Here is a 23,220-nt window from a genome sequence, read left to right as displayed (position 1 = left end):
TGTGAGAGCAGGACAAACATACCTTTAGTGGAGATTTTCTTATCAGAAGTTGTGTTAATATGAAGTTTTATTCTGCCAGATTGTGTTCCTCCAGGGGGCAGGGCTTCACTGTTAAGTGCTGTCTGCACTGAGCTGCTTCACAACTCCTCCCCTTTGCTATGAGTGATAACTGTAGCATCCAACCAGGAGACCAATTCAGATGTCACTCAAAGCCAAGGGGAGGGGCTAAGAAGCAGCTCAATGCAGAGAGCACTTCACAGTGAAGCTCTGACTACTGGGCACTTGCAGTGCTGTCAGCAGTTTAGCATGGTTAAAAACTGCTGACAGCCTCAATACATGGGAATGTTAAAATCTTAAAAATAATACAATTCTTAAAGGGAGTCTGTCAGCAGAAAAATCCCCTTTAAATCAGGCACTGCTAGGCTACGGTTTTGTGATTCAGTGCTACATTCCATAAAAAAACTGCCAATTCAAATGAAGATGAACAGTTAAGTGCACCGAGAACAGCCCCAGCCACTCTGTGCACTCTAGCTCCACTGTCTTCCTCTGCCAGCCAATCCCTCCTCTTGATTGATAGAGCCAAGCTTCTGTATTGCCCCGAAATCTTACTCCTGTGCCACCCACAGCATGTTCAGTAGAGATCTTTGCTGCTGGGCACAGTGTTGTACTATGCATGCACCAATGTCATAATAGAGGGACGACAGTAGAAAACAAAGATTTGATGCTGTTAATTAACCCCTACCTGGCATTATGCCTGGCTTAGGGTCCATTCACACGGCCGTGGTGTATTGCGGATCCACAACACACCCATCCGGCACCCCCTATAGAAATGCCTATTCTTGTCTGCAGCTGCGGACAAGAATAGGACATGTTCTATCTTTTGTGGAGCTGCAGACTGGAAGTTCGGGGCCGAAACACGGAAGTTCAGGGCCTCGCTCCGCAAATGCTGAAGCGGAAAGCACATAGTGTGCTCTCCGCTTCACGTCCAGGCCTATAGAGAACGAATGGGTCCGCACCCGTTCCGCAAAATTGGGGCCTTAAAGGTAGTTTTTCTGCTGAGGGTCTACCTTTAACTATTTGTACTTTAAAGTATTCAATAAAAAAAAAAAGATCATAATGTATTAGACTTACTTTTTTGTAGAATCCTGAAGTCAGGAGAATCCTGGATTTCTGTTCCTTGTCTAAACCATTTGACCTTAACAGGGGGTGTGCCCTTTACCCTGCACTCCAGGACCACAACTTGACCTTCAGATGTTGTCAGGCTCTGAAGTTCCTGAATTTCAAAAAGAAAAAAGATTATATGTCAGACAAAGCAATATGATGTACTTGCTTTCATGAGGAGCTTTAGGGTTCTGGTCCATCCATGGAGTCAAAGGTCACACTTTGACTCCATGGATGGAGTCAAAATAGTGCAGTATTATCACTATATCTATATTCTAATGTATACCATTGAAAGGTTAAACACTGGAAGTGTCTAAATAAGGCTACATACACATGACCGTATCTGTTTTGCAGTACGCTAACTGCAGAGCCACAGAATACGGATATCGGCAGTATGCATTTCGGAATTTCTGTGGACTCTATTATAGAAATGCCAATTCTTCTCTGCAAAATGGACAAGAATAGGACACATTCTAGAATTTGCGTAGCGCCGCGACAATGCGAACAGCACACAGATGAGTGCTGTCCGCATTTTTTGCAGCCCTATAGAAACAAATGGTTCTGCGTGCAATCTGTAAAAAAAATGTGGCTTGGAAGTGGAATGAAAATACGGTCATGTGAATGAGGACTAAACATGGTAAAAAGCTGTGTACAACAACACTGTTAGGCCTCATGCACACGACCGTTGTGTGTTCCGGATCCGCAAAACACGGATGGCGTCCGTGTGCATTCCGCAATTTGCGGAATGGCACGGACAGCCTTTTAATATAACTGCCTATTCTTGTCCGCAAAGCGTGGACAAGAATAGGACATGTTATATTTTTTTTTGCGGGGCCACGGAACGGAGCAACGGATGCGGACAGCACACGGAGTGCTGTCCGCATCTTTTGCGGCCCCATTGAAGTGAATGGGTCCGCACCCGAGCCGCAAAAACTGGGGCTCGAATGCGGACCAGAACAACGGTCGTGTGCATGAGGCCTTAAGCCAAGAATGGGAAAGATATGAACGTTATGTGATATGCCTACTCTGTACCTGTCACAGACAGAACCTCAAGAAGGCAGTCATCTACTTATTGGGGAAACTTGTTTCCCACCAGAAATGGTGGAACAGAATGTCTTCATACACATTACAATTAAGAGTTCATGCATATACTGTATATGCAATACATTGTCAAGTCACACTTAAAGGGTTTTTTACCACTTCGGTTTCACATAATTAGGTGTCAGACACTAGCGATCCGCTAGTGTCTGCTCTGCCAAACAATCCTAATATAATAGCTTTTGGGGCAGCCGTTTCGCTAAAAAAAGAACTTATATTGATATGCTAATGACCCTCTAGGTGCTATGGGGGCGTCATTAGCACCTAGAGGATCGGTCTACCTTCACAAAATGCTGCCGCCCAGCGCGTCCCTCCAGCCCGCCCATCTCCTCCGGAATGCGATCAAGCGGACGAATTCTCGCGCATGCTCTGTGCGCGTCTGTATTCGGCGCATGCGCAGTGAATGTCCGACCGCTTCCCTGCTCAGACATCTCCACTGCGCCTGTTCCTCGGAGCACTATGACGTCATCGGCGCAGGCGCAGTGGAGATGTCTGAGCAGGGAAGCGGTCGGACATTCACTGCGCATGCGCCGAATACAGACGCGCACAGAGCATGCGCGAGAATTCGTCCGCTTGATCGCATTCCGGAGGAGATGGGCGGGCTGGAGGGACGCGCTGGGCGGCGGCATTTTGTGAAGGTAGACCGATCCTCTAGGTGCTAATGACGCCCCCATAGCACCTAGAGGGTCATTAGCATATCAATATAAGTTCTTTTTTTAGCGAAACGGCTGCCCCAAAAGCTATTATATTAGGATTGTTTGGCAGAGCAGACACTAGCGGATCGCTAGTGTCTGACACCTAATTATGTGAAACCGAAGTGGTAGAAACCCTTTAAAGGCTATGTACACCTCTGGAGGCATTTTTTGTTTATGATTGCATTTCATTCATTTTTGGCTCAAAATCATATTTTCAATTGTCCTTTATTAAAAAATATTGAGCCATTCTGTCACAAAGGGTTAACTGTTTTTCTAACTGTGTGATTGGTACTTTCACTTTTACTTTGTGCAGGTCATCTAATAACCCTCATCTCTAAACTACTAAGAGGTCAAAAACACTAATTTAAGCCCTATTCTTATCAGTAAGATAAGAACTGAGCTATACTGAGTGTTTATAATGTCAGAGAGCAAAGATAAGGAGTCCATCAGCTCCCCAACTGATGGAAAAGACAAAAAATCCACAGGCTGCTACTACAGCATCTCAGCTATGTACAGAAAAAGGATTCCATTCCAAAGTGCTGGATTTTGCTGCTTCTGAAAATCGTCATTCATCATTGCCAGCGCTGTACTGGCGTGGCTGCCACGGAGAAGGCTGCACAGGATGGAGCACAGATCACTGCTCCTGCCTGTGCTAAGAAGACCTATGACAGAAGGTCAACTGTGCCAAAGGAGAAGCAATGAGCATTTACAAGAAATCCTCAAAAAACACATAAGAACTATAACTAGTATGTGTAGTGATGCCATGTAACGCATAGTGATCGAGCAGGACGTTTGTTTCTGTTTCGATAAGGTCTAAGCAGTATGTTTTGCACAAACAAGGCACTGGACCCCATCCAGCTAACACCATGCATGAAACCTGTTGCTGTTAGAATTATGTGATGGAAATGCTTTTTAGCAACAGGAACTGGCAATCTCATTCGGACCGATGATGCACATTGCAGACAAGAACTGGACGAAAACTTGCCAAACTCTGCCAAAATCCTCAATCAGGCAGGAAGCTTTCCTTCATCATACGAATGATCCAGAGCACACTGCAAGAGCGATGCTGGTGTACTGCACAATAAAGACAATACTTGTCCTTGAGTGGCTGAGTCCTGACCTTAATTTCCTCATGAACTGGTGTGAAGAATGCTCCAATTAGCATAAATTCCAAATCATAAAAAGCTCCATATTGTGAGAACACAGACGAGGAGAAGGGGAAGGTATCATGCAATTTTCCAGCTGTTTTACTTGTGTTACTGCTTTCTTCACTGTACCATTTCTCTATCCATTTTAAATGTATACTACAATCAGGATAAACTATAGGGTTTTTTCCATTTAGTTATATTTTCTTTACTGCTTTATGTCTTTCATAGTCATATGGGTATCCAGCCAAAATGAAGACTGGCATACTAGAAATTCAGGCAACCTGCATCATATCTAGTCATGGTAGGAGAAGAAGAAGTAGAGACATAGACCTAAATATACACAGCAGGACCAAATGTTTTCAACATGCCTAAACATTTCAAGTTGGTTTTGACTACTAATAGATATAAACCTTCACAGGCAGAATGAACCATATCTGTCAGCCTACAGAGTTCTCCCGCTACCATGTGTTACCATAATGTTTGCCTTCATTTCTGGAGCAGTTGACATTAACTAATATGAAGCGCTGAATGAAAATCTTTCATTCGTATGCGTAATAGCAAGAAATGGGTAATAGTCAATGTAGCCTTGGAGTCACATAGCAAAGCCTGGTTGTCCTCCTTTCTTCTAAAGTCACCTTCACCAGCATGTGTGTCTTTTTATTTGCATAGTGCATCAGTCCCTTCATCAGGCATAGACCTAATGAGGGGACTGATGTTGTCCCGAAAGTTCGCTATGTAACATCATTGCTTCTATTTGTGTTAGCCATTAAAAGGTATCCAACCTGCAATACTCTTATTTTGTTTCTCTTAGGTCTCATGCACACGGCCGTTGTGCGCCCGTTTTATGCATTGGGGACCGCAATTTGCGGTCCCCAATGCACGGGCAATGTCCGTGTGGCAGCCAGGACGGATTGAGGCCCATTCAATGGGTCCGTGATCTGTCCGCACCGCTAAAAAATAAAACATGTTCTATTTTTTTGCGGTGCGGAGGCACGGACAGAAACACCACGGAAGCACTCCGCAGTGCTTCCGCAGGGTTCCATGCCTCAGTTCCGCACTGCAGCTCCGGATTGCAGACCCATTCAAGGGATGCGGGCTGCAATACGGCCACGGCCGGGCAACGGCAGTGTGCATGAGGCTTAAATCTCTCATTTGCACAGTATTCAGCCATGTTTCGCTTGGACGTAAAAGGAACATAAACATGAAGTGGTTATTGCACATACCAATATACTCAGCAAAGCATTACAGAAGCCAGTGGATCCCAGGAGATCCATGTGTAGTTACTAATAGTATTATAATGCAGGATGTGCTGTATCATATAATACTTAAACAGGGATAAAGTAAAGAAAAATCAACACAAAAATGTAAAAAGTTATTTAGGACACAACAAATTTCTGCAACCAAACTAAGCGCAATTGTATCACCAATTTAAACCCATGCTTGTCCTATAAGAATTCGGTATGCACATACAGCATAAATAATGCTGAGCCTGTCAATGCTAAATTCACAAATCCATACCTTAGTAAAGGAAGGAGGACAGAACGTGGAAGAACCAGACCCATCATGACGATACAGATAGGAGGTAGGGCTCTGGATCTAGAAGAGATTTGGAATATTTTAGTGTATTGGAGAACACACAGCAGTGATAACAATGCAATCATGTAAGTTACTTACCTGCTGAACAGGAATAGATATCGGCTGCATTATGGCTGTGGTTATCCCAAATTTTGGTGATGATGGTCCTATGGTTAGTGAGACAGAGGTTGTTTTCTTTTGAGCCCTGGGAAAATGAACAATAATTGGTAGAGGGACTTAGATCTTGAGCAGCTGCCCAATTGACCCAGCAGCAGTGACAGCGATGTCTCAATATCTTGGGGGAAATCATGGTGTTGGAAATGAGATACTAAAAATGCATACCCATTACATTTATGTTTGGCATATATACTGTGCTGCCCTCTGCACGGGTGTTACGGAAAGTGCCAAGTATACAGATAAACATTAATATACAAATCTCTCCATCTACAGTATACAGGTAGCACATCGGCTCAGTGGAAAGCACCCAAAAAATAATGTATGGATCCATCTAACCACATGGAGCTGAACCATTGATTCATATTCATACATACAAACAGGGCACCATCTTTAGGGTCCCTACACACAAAAATTTGCACTGGCAATTATTTTAGGCTGGAGAAACATCACATCATCATTTTTTTGCAAACATTTTGTTGCCCACTAGTATTTTCTTCAAGACATTTTCCCCATATAGAAAAGGTGATGTGAAAATGCCTAGAAAAAGAAATACAACATGAAAACGCTACATCAAAAATGCTATTCTAAAGGAAACTATTTGGTTATTCCTCCTGGAAATGGATGACAGCACCAATCATATAATGAAAGAGTGCACAGAGACATGCACCCCGACCAAGAGAATGGTTACATCCAGGTGTCAATTTAGGATGCCTTCACATGCTGCAGAATTTCCTACAACTGAAAATCATTTTCATTCCTCTGAATAGGGCTGTTTTGGCAGAAAGCGGATGGTGAATGTAATAGATTTTCAGTTGCAGAAAATTTCTGCAACAAAATCTGCTGTGTGTGAAGGTATTCTTAGGCCTCTTTCACACGGGCGTCGCGTGTGAGGGCCGTATAGGATGCGGGTGCGTCGCAGGAAAATGTGCAATTTTTACGCACGAGTACAAAGCGTTTTGATGCGTTTTGCACGCTAGTGAAAAAAATCGTCATGTTTGGTACCCAGACCCGAACCCGGACTTCTTCACAGAAGTTTGGGTTTGGTTAGGTGTTGTGTAGATTTTATTATTTTCCCTTATAACATGGTTATAAGGGAAAATAATAGCATTCTTAATACAGAAAATGCGGACAAGAACTGTACAGTAAATTAGGGATGGAGGGGTTAAAAAATAAAATAAAAATTAAACTCACCTCATCCACTTGTTCGCACAGCTCGGCTTGTCTTCTTTCTTCTTCTTTTATGACCTGGGAGGAAAAGGACCTTTGGTGATGTTACTGTGCTCATCACATGGTCCATCACATTGCCCATCACCATGGTGATGGACCATGTGATGAGCGCAGTGACATCACCAAAGGTCCTTTTCCTCCTAGGTCCTCAAGGAAGCAGAAAGAAGACAAGCCGAGCTGCGTGAACAAATGGATAAGGTGAGTTTAAATTTTTTATATTTTTTTAACCCCTCCATCCCTAATTTACTTAGCATTCTGTATTAAGAATGCTATTATTTTCCCTTTTAACCATGTTATTAGGGAAGATAATAAAGATCGGGTCCCCATCCTGATCATCTCCTAGCAACTTGCTTGTGGATGCCTGCGATTTTCATGCAGCCCCATTCACATCTATGTGGCCTGCTTTGCGTGAAAAACGCACAATATAGAGCTTGCTGCGATTTTCACGCAACACACAAGTGAATAGGCCCCATTGAAGTGAATAGGTCCGGATTTAGTGCGGGTGCAATGCGTTCACCTCACGCATTGCACCCGCCCGGAAAACTCGCTCGTGTGAAAGGGGCCTTAGGCCTCTTTCACACGAGTGTGACGGATTAGGTCCGGATGCGTTCAGTCAGTTTTGTCTGCGATTGCGTTCAGTTGTTCAGTTTTTTCAGCGCGGGTTCAATGCATTTTGAGGCATTTTCACGTGTGTGATAAAAACTAAGGGCTGTTTCACACGAGTGGATGCCGTGAGTGACATCCGCTCCGTGAATGACAGCCAAGACCCGATGCAGACTGCAGAGGCACTGAGCAGTAACATGACTGATAATGCTCCGTGCCTCTCCGTGATCTCTTTACTACGAAATCACAGTGAGATAAAGTTGTCACCGTGATTTCGTAGTAAAGGGATCACAGAGAGGCACGGAGCATTATCAATCATGTAAATGCTCCGCGCTTCTGCTGTCCGCATCGGGTCTTGGCTGTCATTCACGCAGCGGATGTGACGCACAGCATCCGCTCGTGTGAAACAGCCCTAAAGGTTCACAAACAACATCTTTTAGCAACCATCAGTAAAAAACGCATTGCATCTGCACTTGCTTCCAGATGCAATGCATTTTAAACTGAAGCCCCATTCACTTCTACAGGTCCAGGGCTGCGTGAAAAACGCAAAATATAGAACATGCTGTGTCTTTCACGCAACGCAGAACTAATGCGTGAAAAAAACTGCTCATATACACAGACCCATTGAAATGAATGGGTCAGGATTCAGTGCGGGTGCTATGCGTCCATGCATTGCACCCTCGCAGAAAACTTGCTCGTGTAAAAGAGGCCTAGGTTGACAACTGGGTGCGACCATCCTCTTTGTCAGGGTGCAGGTCTTGTATGATTGGTGCTGACAGACAAGGGGAATGGTAACACCCAGTTGTCAACTCATTTATACATTTTAGGAGGAAGAAAATAGGAACAGCACAATGCAGAATTCGAAGAAAAGACAAATATCTAAAAAAGACACGAGACACGTGTCTTTCTCCACGACACGGACGCATTTATCAGCTATACGATTTTATGATTTATTCGTGATCCTTGCTCTGAGCCCGCTATGTTACCTCAGTGTGACTTAGTATTACAACATACCTACAGCAAACTAATAAAATGTGTGAAATGTGTTTGCGGCTTATGTATTTTATCACCTCCTCATTCACATCAGACTGAGCATGGACATTCCCGATAAAGGATTCTCTACCCACATTCTCACACTGAGGAGAGACCTTCGTAAGTGACAGGCCGCTGATTAATCTCCTGACAGGAACAGCCGCTCACCACTGAAGATCTGAAGACGTCAGGTCTGGCTGCAGGCACCTGAATCATCACTGTCATGTGTCTGATATCTGCTTGCTTCTAGGACTCTCCATTCATATGAAGACTAACTGTCTGGGGTTGGAAGAAAGCTGGTCACGTCTGAAAGCCAATCACTACAGAACATACTTCTGACGGGACCTTTGACTATTGGACTGCCCTATGGCAACTCATCCTTCATGGGGACCATGAAAACGGAATTGAAGTTTAAATTGTAGGCAGAATTTACAAGCTTTTTACATTTTTTCCTTAAAGGGGCTGTCTCACTTCAGCAAGTAGCATTTATTATGTAGAGGATGTTAACACAAGCCACTTACTAATGTATGGTAATTATCTATATTGCTTCCTTTGCTGGCTGGATTCATTTTTCCTTCACTCCTTGCTTCCATGGTTACAACCACCCTGCAATCAAGCAGCGGTGTTCGTGCTTGCACACTATAGGAAAAGCCCCAGCCTCTCTGGTGGCCGGGACCATGGGAGCGCACAAAGGCTGGTGCTTTTTTCTGTAGTGTGCAAGCACGGCCACCGCGGCCAGATTGCAGGGTGGTCGTAAATAAGGAGACGAGCAGTGTATAATGTGATGGAAAAATTAATCAGGACAGCGAAGGAGGCAATATGGACAATCACAATACATTAGTAAGTGGCTTGTATTCACTTTCTGTACATGATAAATGCCACTTGCTGAAATAGTTATACATGTACTAGACTAATCTGTTACCATTCTTATGTATCCAGCAAAAACGACAATATTTTGTATTGTTTTAAATGGAGATGAATAGAGGACTTACTGCGGCATTGTTCCTTGTTTTGTCTTAAAAGAAAAGCCTTCACTTTCTGAGTCTGAAGAACTGGCCCCTTAAATGAAAGAAGAAAACATTTTAATTCCTTTCCTGTAGAACGCACAATGTGTAAATGTAATACAGAGTATGACCCTTGTCCCAATTCATTTTCCTGACCAATAATTGTGGACTGATTCTAAGGGTACGGCCACACGGTCAGTTTTCCGGATTCAGCTTTGGAAGCCAAAATCAGAAGTGGATCATAAAAAGAGAGAAAGTATAAAGGACAGATACGACTTCTCTTTTTTGAATTCACTCCTAATTTTGGCTTCCAGAACTGCATGCAGAAGGCCACCTGTACATGGGTGCGGATGAACGCACATAAGATCTGCACGAATTTCTGTGCGTCTCTGCAGCATATCTACACCTAAAGCCGCAATGTTTAATTGCGGATTATGGTGCAGATTTGATGTGGTTTTCATTGAAAAGGGTGAAATCCGCAGCTAAAACTGCAAACATAATTGCCATGTTTTTTATTTTAAAATCCTTGCCGCAGGTCAATTTCTGCACAGAAAAAACCCCGCAAAGTGTACATGAGATTTGTGTAATCTCATACACTTTGTTGGTACTCTGCTACGCTGCACTTTTTCTGCATGGGAATCCATGTGGAAAAACCACACGTATTTCTCAATATGTGCAGGTGGCCTAACGCTGGGTTCACACCTGAGCGTTTTACAGCGCGTTCCTACGCGCTGTAAAACGCACAACAGGCAAGAACCAATGATTCCCTATGGGAATGGTTCTCACCTGGGCGTTTTACAGCGCGTACAATCGCGCTGTAAAACGCCCGACGCTCAAACAAGTGCTTGAGCTTTTTTTTGGGCGTTTGTCGCGCGTTCCCGCACATAGATATTCGGGAACGCGCGACAATGTGTGCACCCCTGTCTCTGTATGCGTGATTGTAAACGCCCGTACAATCGCGCATACAGAGCGCTCGTTTCCGAACGCTCAGGTGTGAACCCAGCGTAAGAGTAGCGGGTGACTTTGCAAGGAACATGAAAAAGAAACGCCAAGCTACTAATTACAAAAAATGGACCCCATGAGTCATCGTGGACTGCCTCTGTGTCGTTAGAAAATAAGCTACTATTTAAATCAAGTTATGTTAAACAATTTGTTAAGGATTTTTTTTAGATTTTTCATGTCACTAGCTATATTTAAAATAAAATCATGCAAAATTGCAGTTCCAATTTGGCCACTGCCCCTCACAATAATAGCCTGAGACTTCATGCTCTATGGGGATCACTTTTGAGCAGACACCTTATTATTATTACAGTCAGTATTACAATGACAGATAATATATATTTACACAGTGACACAGTGAGGGGTTGTGACTGGCAAGGCAGGTATTTTCCTCCCAGCATGTGCGACTGGGTTGGTTTCCAGCCAGGTGAAGTCAAATACCAGACCGGAGTTTAAGTGCCGGTCCGGGTTTTGGTTGCATTGGGCTGTCCTTAAATATGCAGCTGGGCTCAGCAGAGATGTCTCTGTTTTGGGGATCTGAGGCTTTGTGCCGTGCTGGAGGGCTGAGAGCTGCATGCGGGGAAACAGGCCCCCTAAAGCCTGCTGTGGACTACTGGAGGCAGAACTGCCAGCAAGGTGACTTGTGTTTTATGAACTTTCCATTGTGTGTGAATTACCACCAAGACTGCAAAATTACGTGCAATTGCCTCAAGTGTGAATAAATACTGACGTTTTGAGTTAAGAACTTGTATTTTGCCTCTGTACTGCGCCCGCTTACCCTATCTACCACAGAGAAACCCCACAATATATATATATATATATATATATATATACTCCCTGTATAGGAAGTGTATGGGATCCACCATACACTTCCTATACAGGGACCTATGCACAGGTCCCAGAGCTGCCCACAACACTGAAGAAGTAATTTAGTAATTTTCTTAAAGGTGCCCATACAGCTTCAACAACTTGTCATCAGCTGTGTGTGTATATGTTGTTAGTGGGGAGAGGAAATCTGTGGAGCGGTGGCTACAGTCAGGTAATAGTGGCTGGATGATGTGACGACTACTGTATAAAGGTTAATATCGATGACCTGTCCTCAGAATAACAATAAACAAAGTGTAGAAGCAGCACCGCTCGGTCCTTATTGATGTATCCAAATCGATGCAACAGCCTCACCGATGGCCTTGAATCCAACGGCCAGAATATGTAGAAAAGTGCAGACGGTGTCAGCAGCGTCTCACATCATCGACTTTCTTCGGACATCAAAGCAATAATACAAATGGCAACGTTTCGGCCGATACACAGCCTTTGTCAAGCCTACTAACATTGTGTTACATACATCAATTTATAGTAAAAACAAGTGTGCCACCCCCATCCGGATTATCCAATTGCGGGCAATGGCACAGACTGACCAATGAGAATGCGCATTCACTTAGTCTAATTCACCCATATGCCTCACCTGAGTATCCAACTATCCTCCTAAAGGTTAACCCCATCATCACATAACGTCTGGACTTGCTAAGTCTCAAATATAAAGCAAAACAACACTTGCCATATTCAGCGTTCCTTACCGCTCAGTGCGCATGTATACCCAGCTGTCTCATCATTCACATCATCATTGATGGTCTGCGTACTGCGTCCGTGGGTCCGCCCCTAAGCGTCACGTTGCTGAAGGTAACCAGGGATCCATAAAAGTCCCATAACTGTAAACAGTGATCAATCACGTGCATAAGGGAAACTTCATGATCAATGATCCCAATCCACACTAAGGTATGGATTATGCGGTAATAACCCCAGACTGTCCGGATAATCAATCCGCATCTTACAATAAAGTCAGACACGCATGTGATCAGGGCGACCCCTATGTGATCTAATCCACAGAGGCATCATCCATATCCTAATGTCGCTATACACACTCCTCATCACCTAATTCTGTCCCCCCAACAACTCAAGCGGGCATCAGCATCGCCTGCTCCGCCATTGTCAGAAGACAGAATTGCCATATACACTCCCTCAGATAGTCACGGATGGGGAAAAGGCCACTGTATGTAAAAACAATAATAGCATTGTACACCCACAAAGAAATGACACAACCGGAACACCGGATATGGCAAGTGTTGTTTTGCTTTATATTTGAGACTTAGCAAGTCCAGACGTTGTGTGATGATGGATTAACCTTTAGGAGGATTGTTGGATACTCAGGTGAGGCATATAGGTGAATTAGACTAAGTGAATACGCATTCTCATTGGTCAGTCTGTGCCATTGCCCGCAATTGGATAATCCGGATGGGGGTGGCGCACTTGTTTTTACTGTAAATTGATGTATGTAACACAATGTAAGTAGGCGTCACAAAGGCTGTGTATCGGCCGAAACGTTGCCATTTGTATTATTGCTTTGATGTCCGAATAAAGTCGATGATGTGAGATGCTGCTGACACCGTCTGCACTTTTTTGTCCTCAGAATAGGTCATCAATATCAGATCGGCAGGTGTGCCACTCCCAGCACCCCCATTGATCAGCTGTTTGAGGAGGTAGCGGCACTCAGGCGAGCGCTAATTCCTCTTAACAATATCCTGCTCTTCACCCTTTCAAGTGACTGGGACAATCAGCTGTAATTACGCTGTGCCGCCTCTACAAAGACCCCGCACAGGTCCTTCTGAAGAGGGAGTGTCTCTTCGTCAATATTATCGCACAGCACAACAGCACAACCCCTTTAGCTGTAAGGTGACGTTTGACAACAGGGAGGAGCTAAACCATGGAGTGAGGTTTACAAATGGACAACATGAATACAGTTTGTACAGAACCTCTTATGATTTCGGAATGTTGATGAAAGTGAAGTAAGATTTTAATCTTTCCAGTAGTTTGAGCATTATCTGTTTTATTACAGCACTTGTAGCTCTGACAGCCGAGCTGGATGATTAATCACCTTCATATTTTATGTCACAAAAACTGTGAAACATTGCATTTTACTAACATAGTCAGTGACCTGTCAAAGCGATAATGATTATCCTTTTTAATAACACCATGCCATCACCGATATTCGTGGGAAACATATTGTTAAAAAGCTGAGTTCCTGGAATCCGGAGGTATTTTACATAGACAATTACCAAAGTGATAAAAAACACAGGTTCATCTGGTTCACCTCTAGTCAGATAATTCCCATTGTTGTTCCAATTACAATGGAGAGTTGGAGTTTATTCATAAATCAATTTGGCTATTGCTACTGTACAAGTGACAACAGATATGGCTGTGGATCCAGTTTTAATTTTGACATAAATAAAATTAATAAGACACAATACCCCTATAGAAATAAAGAAAACACATTAAAAAGTACATTTTGTCCAATACTTTAAAGGGTTTGTCTGAGATTAGAAAAAGGGTTTGGTCTTTTCACCAAAAACAGCCTCACTATCGAAGCTCAATCCTATTCTGCTCAATGAAGATGGACTGTGAAATACAACAGATAGGGTATCTGCAATTGTTTATTATATGTTGTAATGTCGTTTTGTTTTATGTATCCACTGTAAGCTTCAGAATGGTAAGGAATGGAACTTACTATTCAAATCCACTCCTCTTGGTGGGAGTGGGCTGGTCCTGCTTCCTGCCATCTAGAGAGCGTTACCTTGGCAAGCCTGGAGTGATAGAGCAGGTCCATCTGCTCCTGCTCCAAGGACATTTGGGACTAGAGATACAGCTCATCTGTGAAGACCACTACTTCAGGGAGACTACAGGGTCCCAGGCCAGCAGAAGATCTGCAAGCTACAACGTTTACAGTCAGCAGAGTGATCAGCACTACAGCTATACAGACTCTGCTGCAGGTGGGGATAACAAGTTAAGACACCCATCACCACAATTCAGGACAGGCACACTCAAAAGTCAGCATTTTATGTAGTGGACAGCTATAGCCACAAGTGGCAGCTTATTGCTGTTAGCTAAGGGAAATCAGGAGAGAGAGAGAGAGAAGGACTACTCTAGAGTGCTATTGTCTGCCATCTTGCCCGCCACCATACTTCATCATCTGAGGATAGACACTGCACCTTGTATAGACGACAGCTGGATGGACTGTAACTAAGCCTTTGCACTCAGTAAAGAAAAACATTTGATGCCCTTCTATGTCTGACTGATTCCTTCACATCACCTTTTCACTGCATCAAACCTCAGAGAGCAATGCCCTGAGGGAGTACACTATGACACAACATCTCATCAGGGTCACTGCCATTCCCATCCTCTGTGCCGGTTCCTCAGGGGCTTGCTGCACCTGAAGTACATCATGCAGCCTGTAGACAATTGTGGTGCTGATTCTTGGAAAAATAAGAAGACACTTTTTTTCTAATACCAGACAAATTGCTTGTTCTTAGGCCTCTTTCACACTTGCGTTGTCCGGATCCGGCGTGTACTCCACTTGCCGAAATTACACGCCGGATCCGGAAAAACGCAAGTGTACTGAAAGCATTTGAAGACAGATCCGTCTTCAAAATGCTTTCAGTGTTATTATGGCACCCAGGACGCTATTAAAGTCCTGGTTGCCATAGTAGGAGCGGGGAGCGGGGGAGCAGTATACTTACAGTCCGCGCGGCTCCCGGGGCGCTCCAGAGTGACGTCAGAGCGCCCCATGCGCATGGATGACATGCCATGCGATCACGTCATCCATGCGCGTGGGGCGCCCTGACGTCACTCTGGAGCGCCCCGGGAGCCGCACGGAGCCGCTACACTTTACCATGGCTGCCAGGACTTTAGCGTCCCGGCAGCCATGGTAACCATTGAGAAAAAGCTAAACGTCGGATCCGGCAATGCGCCGAAACGAAGTTTAGCTTAAGCCCGGATCCGGATCAATGCCTTTCATTGGGCATTAATTCCGGATCTGGCCTTGCGGCAAGTCTTCAGGATTTTTGGCTGGAGCAAAAAGCGCAGCATGCTGCGGTATTTTCTCCGGCCAAAAAACGTTCCGTTCCGGAACTGAAGACATCCTGATGCATCCTGAACGAATTTCTCTCCATTCAGAATGCATTAGAATAAAACTGATCAGGATTCTTCCGGCATAGAGCCCCGACGACGGAACTCTATGCCGGAAGACAATAACGCAGGTGTGAAAGAGCCCTTAGCAATATTCATGTAACTCAATACACAATTGCGAAATTTATTCAGAAAACTGGCACCAAAAAGTCACAAAGTTTGGCACATACTATACTTCACAAAATTTTGCAACATTTTTGAGGCTTTGAGTCTCCCTCACCATTTTTCAAAAAGGTTGGTGGGGATGGGGGCGGTGCAGGGCTGGGCTGTCACATTTGTTCTAATCTACGCTAGGAAACTAGCATAGATTATGGCGGAAATCTTCACTAGCTGCCTTGCTGGTGTAAATTTCCATTCTGGGACAAATGTGTCAGAATAATTAAGCGACATGTTTGTCTTAATAAAATTAGATAGGTGGCTCTCCTGCCTATCTAAATGGTACTTGGTGCTCTAACCAGTAAGGCTACTTTCACACTAGCGGCACGGACCTCTGGCAGGCTGTTCTGTCGGGTGAACAGCCTGCCGGATCCGTCCTGCCGCTAGTGACCACGTGCCTTCGGACTGCCGCTCCGTCCCCATTGACTATAATTGGGGCGGTGCGGAGGCATGGCAGCGCACTGCGACAGGCTGCCAGAATAAATGTCGGACATGTCATAGTTTTATTCCGGCAGCCTCTCGCCGTGTGCTGCCGTGCCTCCATATAGTCAATGGGGACGGAGCGGCAGTCCGGGGGCACACGGTCACTAGCGGCAGGACGGATCCGGCAGGCTGTTCACCCGACAGAACAGCCTGCCAGAGGTCCGTGCCGCTAGTGTGAAAGTAGCCTGAGACTCACCCAGTCTAAAAATTGTTATAATGTTAATATATATATCAAGGCCTGGTTGGCACTCAATCAATTGGACTCATGTGGATACAAGCCGTTTATTAACACTAAGATAAAATACCCACAATAATAAAAAATCTTCAATCTATAAAAATGCCAAAAATCGCATACAATACATTTTTTTTATATCAAATAAATATATCCAATGGCACACTCTAGCTCTATCCAAATAGCGGATCACATTCTCTGGCATCCAGTTAAAATTTTAATTGTCAAATATGCGTTTTTTCATACTCTACTGCAGGTTTATATTCACACTTGACAAAAAACTGCATCCTTCCCCCCTGTTTATTGGTCCATTGAGCTAGCAATGGTCTCCACTTTACATCAATATCGGCAGTCTAGCCGTGATCTTCACTTTACAAAAAGGGCTCAATTCCCGCTCAATGCGATGTCGCTATTTCCTCTCTGTTTCTACAGGTGTTCGCAGTATTAACAAACTAGATGCCAGCAGTATGGAATACTCTCCTACATAAAGCTGATCAACATCGTAGCCGCTGAGTATATATAATCCAAAGATCAGGCTAGGCACATATATCCCTGTGAGTACATAAGATGACCATCAAGTTGTGTACATATATCCTGGGTATGTAACTTCAGGTGTTGGCGGTGTTAGCGAACCAGTTGCCAATGATATTGGATCTTCCCTGTATAGAACTGGATATCAAATATTATTAAAAATATTATTCAAACTAAGTATACACGGACCAATAATATCCTTATGAATACTTATACCAATATAATGGCAATCAAGCTGAATATATATGTCCTTAAAATTGTTCAAATCACCCCGATATTGGAATTAGCCACAATGTCCCTAAGATTAGACCTTCATGTTGGCCTACAAGGTACAAAGATAGTATTCTTAATGGGATTCTGATAAAGTCCTTTTTGAAAGGCAAACAGTTTCGTTTTTATATTGTGTGCAGTATAATTTCCATACCGCACCAATAACACACCAAATCACACGTGGCTTGTCCTTTCACCGCATATCCACATAGTATTGATCAGTATTGTACACAGCTTGATGGTCATCTTATGTACTCACAGGGATATATGTGCCTAGCTTGATCTTTGGATTATATATACTCAGCGGCTACGATGTTGATCAGCTTTATGTAGGAGAGTATTCCATACTGCTGGCATCTAGTTTGTCAATACTGCGAACACCTGTAGAAACAGAGAGGAAATAGCGACATCGCATTGAGCGGGAATTGAGCCCTTTTTGTAAAGTGAAGATCACGGCTAGACTGCCGATATTGATGTAAAGTGGAGACCATTGCTAGCTCAATGGACCAATAAACAGGGGGGAAGGATGCAGTTTTTTGTCAAGTGTGAATATAAACCTGCAGTAGAGTATGAAAAAACGCATATTTGACAATTCAAATTCAAACTGGATGCCAGAGAATTTGATCCGCTATTTGGATAGAGCTAGAGTGTGCCATTGGATATATTTATTTGATATAAAAAAAATATTGTATGCAATTTTTGGCATTTTTAGAGATTGGAGATTTTTTTTATTATTGTGGGTATTTTATCTTAGTGTTAATAAACTGCTTGTATCCACATGAGTCCAATTGATTGAGTGCCAACCAGGCCTTGCTATATGTTTGTCTTAATAATTGTGGTGCAACTGATGCCAGAGGAGGACAGGTTAAGACTGGTGTGTAATATGCTAGAAGTCTGACATCTGCGATATAAAAAACAACTTGATATTAAATACTAGTTTCTGATGTGACTGTACTATGTTACAGACTATATTGCTGGCATGAAAGTTAAATTATATTAGCAACATTTACAGTGTTAGGGTCCATTCATGCAAACTTATTTTTGATCTGCATTTTTTGCGGATCACACACAGACCCATTCATTTCTATGGGGCCGTAAAAAATGCGGACAACACAGTGATATCATCCATGTGCCGTCTGCATCTGTGTGGCTGAGCCGCAAATCAAAGCACATGTCCTATTTTTGTCTGTTTTGAAGACAATAGGCATTTTTTCAATGCAGGATGCTCACAGAACGCATCCGTATTTTGCGGATCCGTGATTTGCGGACTGCAAAACAGATATTGTATGGTGTGTTAAAGCGCTCATAAATAGAAGAAAAATCATGTGTGATCCAATGTTGCATTTTTAACTGAATCTTACATTACCTTCAACAAAAAGTTCGGCTGAAGAGTTGTCAGTACCGAGGGAATTAGATGCCACACAAGTGTAGCGTCCTGTGTCCTCCTCAAAGGCTTCGGCAATGACAAGCACGTGAAGGCCGTCACCCTCGGAGGAGATGATAATGTCAGGAGAGTTATGCAGCTGTCTTCCTTCACAGAACCACCTGGAGACATAGAAAAGCATCTCAGATATTTAAACTGCACTGGATAGGGAGGAGGGGAAGGGAAGGGTAGAGACAAACAGAAGTGGGAGTCATTTTGTTTCAGAAAAAAGCAGCCAATGACGGATAGGCAATGAGTCACTGAAGAAATGGATCAAAATGAATAGAGAAGACTACAGCTTTAAGAATACTTTGGTGATAAATAATAGTTATAGACATTATAATGTGCCTGGAAATCCATGTGAGTGAGGAAATGTAGATTAATGAGCGCTGGGATGAGCTATCTTCTGGGATGATTTACACGTCTAGACTCTAGATACACAGGCGCACATTCTGCCTGACCTTTGTAGATAGGCAACTGTGGCCAAAAGCTAAAACACATGCTGGGACTTGTAGTTATGAAACAGCTGGAAACTCTCAATATCCACGACTGCTCTCATAATATAATAATATCCAATATACCCGTATTCAGTTGTCTCCACAGGAATGAATGACCTCCCAATGGGGGAATTGTTCATATCCTGCATGTAAGCAATCTAGGGGATAGATTGACAGGGCCAGGCGTCTGTATCCTGCTCTGGCCTGGCCCTGTAATCTCGTGCCAGTGACATGCGCCAGAATGATGGCATGTGCTCAGTACAGAGTGGCCAGGATTGTGAGCATGCACCAAAAGGGGAAGGAGGAACTTTCAGACTGGAGGCACGGAGCTCTAGTGCTCCAAGGGACAAGGACCCACCCTTGGGGCTCCGATCACCTCATTTTCATAGTATTAAAAAGGGATTTTTTTTCTCCATGATGCTGCAACAACTCTGCCAAAGAAAGGTATGCTTTTAACTGTCAATACATGAGCTACTTGAAACTATGTCTAGATGTGTAATAGGGTAAAAGGAGCTGACAGACTCTCTTTAAGCAATCATTTAGTTATCTTAATAGAATAAGGTAAAGTGATGCCATTGTGGAGAAAAATGGATCTGTAAGGATTTTTGTGTTGGATATTAGTGGTGCCGGTCGCATCCCCTCCTGTTCCACTGAAATGCATGCTAAAGATACATGTTCCTAGGGCTTCTAAGGTATAGCAGACAGGGAAGAACTGTCACAACTAGAGTTCAGCGAAGCGTGCTTTGGATGCTTCATCGGAAGTCGTTTCATTCAAAACTTCAGAATAATACCCTATGGAGATTCGTCTCCGTACAGTATTACAATGTATGACTCCGAAGTCAGTTATTCCCGATGTCACGCGTGACTTCGTTGAATAACTTCAGTAGTTGATTTGCTGTTTTCAGTCTAACCATAGATTCTTACATTTCAGCCCAAATATAGTGCTGTAATTAGTTACGCCTAACTCAAGTTTTTTTTTAAAGGGCTTGATCCATCTCACCATTTCCATGGCAAGATAGAACTAAGTGCCAGCCCCAGGTGGCTGGGCTTATGGAAACAGCCGAGCGGCCTGGTGCCCTGTTGTTTCTGTAACTCCCATTGTAGTTAATGAGAGCCATGCAACCAACATTGCACAACAATATCCAGGCGTTATGGATGCATCATAGCTTGCTCTGCTACACTGTTTGTGTAGCTCCACAAGCTGCCGGAACTCAGTCCCATCTTATAGTGAGATGGGACAACATCTTCTAGGCAGGTATGGAGTAGGGGTTCAGGGGGAGTGAATGTTCTTTCGGGAGTTTCCCCACCGCAATAAGATTAGGAAGCGCTACAATAAGATCAAACAGATCGATAAGTGTCAGCCAAACAATGTATTTATCACATGTCCATAACCAATGTTAAAGACATCTATAATGCAAAGGCTGGTTTTCCATGGACAGGTTTTTTTTATGCAGTTTTGGAAGCCAAACCAGGAGTTGATTGAAAAAGAGTAGACACATCTTGTTCTTTAAATGTATCCTCCTTTCATTAGCTCTACACCTGGATTTGGCTTCAAAAACTGCATAAAAAAAACCTTGAACTTTTAAACCCACCCTAACAGTCTAAGCTCTCCGTTACTTCAATCAGTGCCATCGATCATACACTTGAGTTGTTACATATTCTAGACAATGTTGTGATTTCTAGCCTGAGGCCAGTAAGTCATGATGAGTTGACAAAGCAATGATCTCATTAGTGGAACGTTACTAATAAGAAGCCTAGCTTTCTGGAAGTTACGCTAGTACATGTCATCAGGAATATTTCTAGTATATGCAATAAATAACACTGGCCCTGCCTAATTGGTGTCATGTAGTCTGTAGAACCTCTGATCACTATTATCTTAAAGCAGTGTCCTCAGCGCCCACCTGCCGGTCATGTTTCAGGGTTTCCTTAGTACTGCGCAGGAAAATAGAATTAGTATCAATGCATCAGGACTTACTACAGGTATTCATTCTGTGGGATATTCTCAAATCGTGATCCGCAGATGGGCCATGAGGACTAGAGGTTTGAAAAACTGTTGATATGTCATAGTGACATATCAAATGTTTTGATTGGTGGGGAGGTCCAAGTGATGAGACCCCAACAATCGCTTAACGAGGTAGAAGTACGTCGCTGAGCTGTTTTACCTTACTGCCAAACTCTTGGGGGGAATTTAAAGTAAGGGTGATTTTGGGGTATTTTCTGGCACATTTATAAAATGACACATGTTTGATAAACATCCCTAAACGTAACACTTTTTTGTAGAAAAGTTACTCCAGTTTTCCTATTTCACCCTCCTACTGAAGTGAGATTGCAACTTTTTTTTTTTTTTAAGTCCCAGTGATAAGTCTGGAGTGAAAATCATTAACATAGCTAACTGCACCCACTTTCCCACCCATATTACAAAACTGGAGTGAGTAGTGTAAAGATGCAAAAAGTCGCAACATTTTTTCACAAGTAAGTTCAAAAAGTCGCAAAAGCCCCATTTTGAAACTTTTAGAAACCAGAATTCTGGAATGTCAGCATAATAAATTAGGACAATAGACTTTCAACTGAGCCGAAGGGCTGTATTTAGAGTTTATGCTGCCCTACTAATTCTGTATGAACCTGACAAATGTAAGGCATTTGCACATGTTTATTTACAATTAGCCAATGGCTATTAATACCCTAATGACATTTGTCACTCCAAATCTAATAAAACTTCACTTTTATTTGAAGTATAAAACCAACCTAATAGCTCATCGGCGTCGCAAAGCCTAGTCTGTTGCTGCAAGGTAGTGATTCAATTTTATTTCCTTGCCGAATAAGATGGTGGAGCGCGCTTCCATCGATGTTCCTTCAGCCTATTTTTTCTTTGTCACTCACAACACCTATGCGTTGTCACAGTCACCCCAGATAATCTTGTGTCTTTAGGGGGTTTTGCTTGTTGGCCTGACATTGGGGTGGATGATGGCATGATCCTCCTTTTACACAGAGCTGTTTCTCACCTGGAGAAACCAGGGAACTCTGTGAGAATAGTGTTCTTCAATTTCTCCAGTTTCAACACCATAAAGCCAGGGCTACTAAGAGACAACCTGGATCTTGTTGGAGTGGACCAGCACATCTCCGATTGGATCATAGACTACCAGACAAACCAATCTCAGTATGTGAAAGCCCAGGACTGTGTGTCAGACACTGTGATCTGTAGTTCAGGGTACAGTTATTGCACCTTTCCTCTTCACACTGTACACTACAGACTTCAGGTTCAACTCATCTAACTCCTACTTACAGAAGTTCTCTGATGACTCTGCAATTGTAGGTCTCATCACAGTCGAGGATGACATGGAGTACAGAGAATTGATCTGGGAATCTGTGGATTGGTACCAGCGGTACCACCTTAGGATTAATGTTGGGAAGACTAAGGAGATGGTGGTAGACTTCTGCAAGCACATGCATTCACCTAAGTCAGTGGGCATCCACATTCAGGGGACAGACATTTAGATAGTCAATACTTACAAGTATCTGGGTGTGCTCCTCAATAATAAGCTGGACTGGGCAGATAACATGGACGCACTATACAGAAAGGGTCAAAGCAAGGTCTACCTGCTTAGGAAGCTGAGAACTTTTGGAGTGCAGAAGGCACTTCTTAGGGACTTTTTCAACTCTACATTGGGATCAGACATGTTCTTCGGAGTGGCCTCAAACTAAGAAAGGGAGAGACTTTACAAACTGATTATAAGGGCCAGCTTCATCCTTTGGAGCCCCCTAGACCCTGTGCAGGTGGTAGGTGAGAGCATATATTATCCAAGTTGATGTCCATGCTGAAGAATAACTCACATCCCATGCATGAGACCGTGATAGCATTGGGCAGTACCGTCAGTGACTGACTGCTTCACCCC

The 23,220-nt window shown here is 43.4% G+C and overlaps 1 protein-coding gene across 3 annotated transcripts in view; it reads right to left on the bottom strand.

The window, feature by feature from the left end:
• PALLD (palladin, cytoskeletal associated protein) overlaps positions 1–23,220 on the bottom strand; it is a 328,505-nt gene that overhangs the window by 151,575 nt on the left and 153,710 nt on the right. For all 3 annotated transcript variants that reach the window (XM_044297022.1, XM_044297030.1, XM_044297039.1), the window contains 5 exons: positions 18,774–18,952; positions 9,709–9,775; positions 5,777–5,882; positions 5,621–5,698; positions 1,132–1,273 (listed from right to left, as the gene is read on the bottom strand). In XM_044297022.1, coding sequence (XP_044152957.1) covers positions 1,132–1,273; positions 5,621–5,698; positions 5,777–5,882; positions 9,709–9,775; positions 18,774–18,952 — 572 coding nt within the window. The remainder of the gene's footprint in view (positions 1–1,131; positions 1,274–5,620; positions 5,699–5,776; positions 5,883–9,708; positions 9,776–18,773; positions 18,953–23,220) is intronic.

The sequence above is a fragment of the Bufo gargarizans genome, chromosome 1 (genome assembly GCF_014858855.1).
Source record: "Bufo gargarizans isolate SCDJY-AF-19 chromosome 1, ASM1485885v1, whole genome shotgun sequence".
NCBI classification, from domain to species: domain Eukaryota; kingdom Metazoa; phylum Chordata; class Amphibia; order Anura; family Bufonidae; genus Bufo; species Bufo gargarizans.
This window is presented reverse-complemented; position numbering and strand designations above follow the sequence as displayed.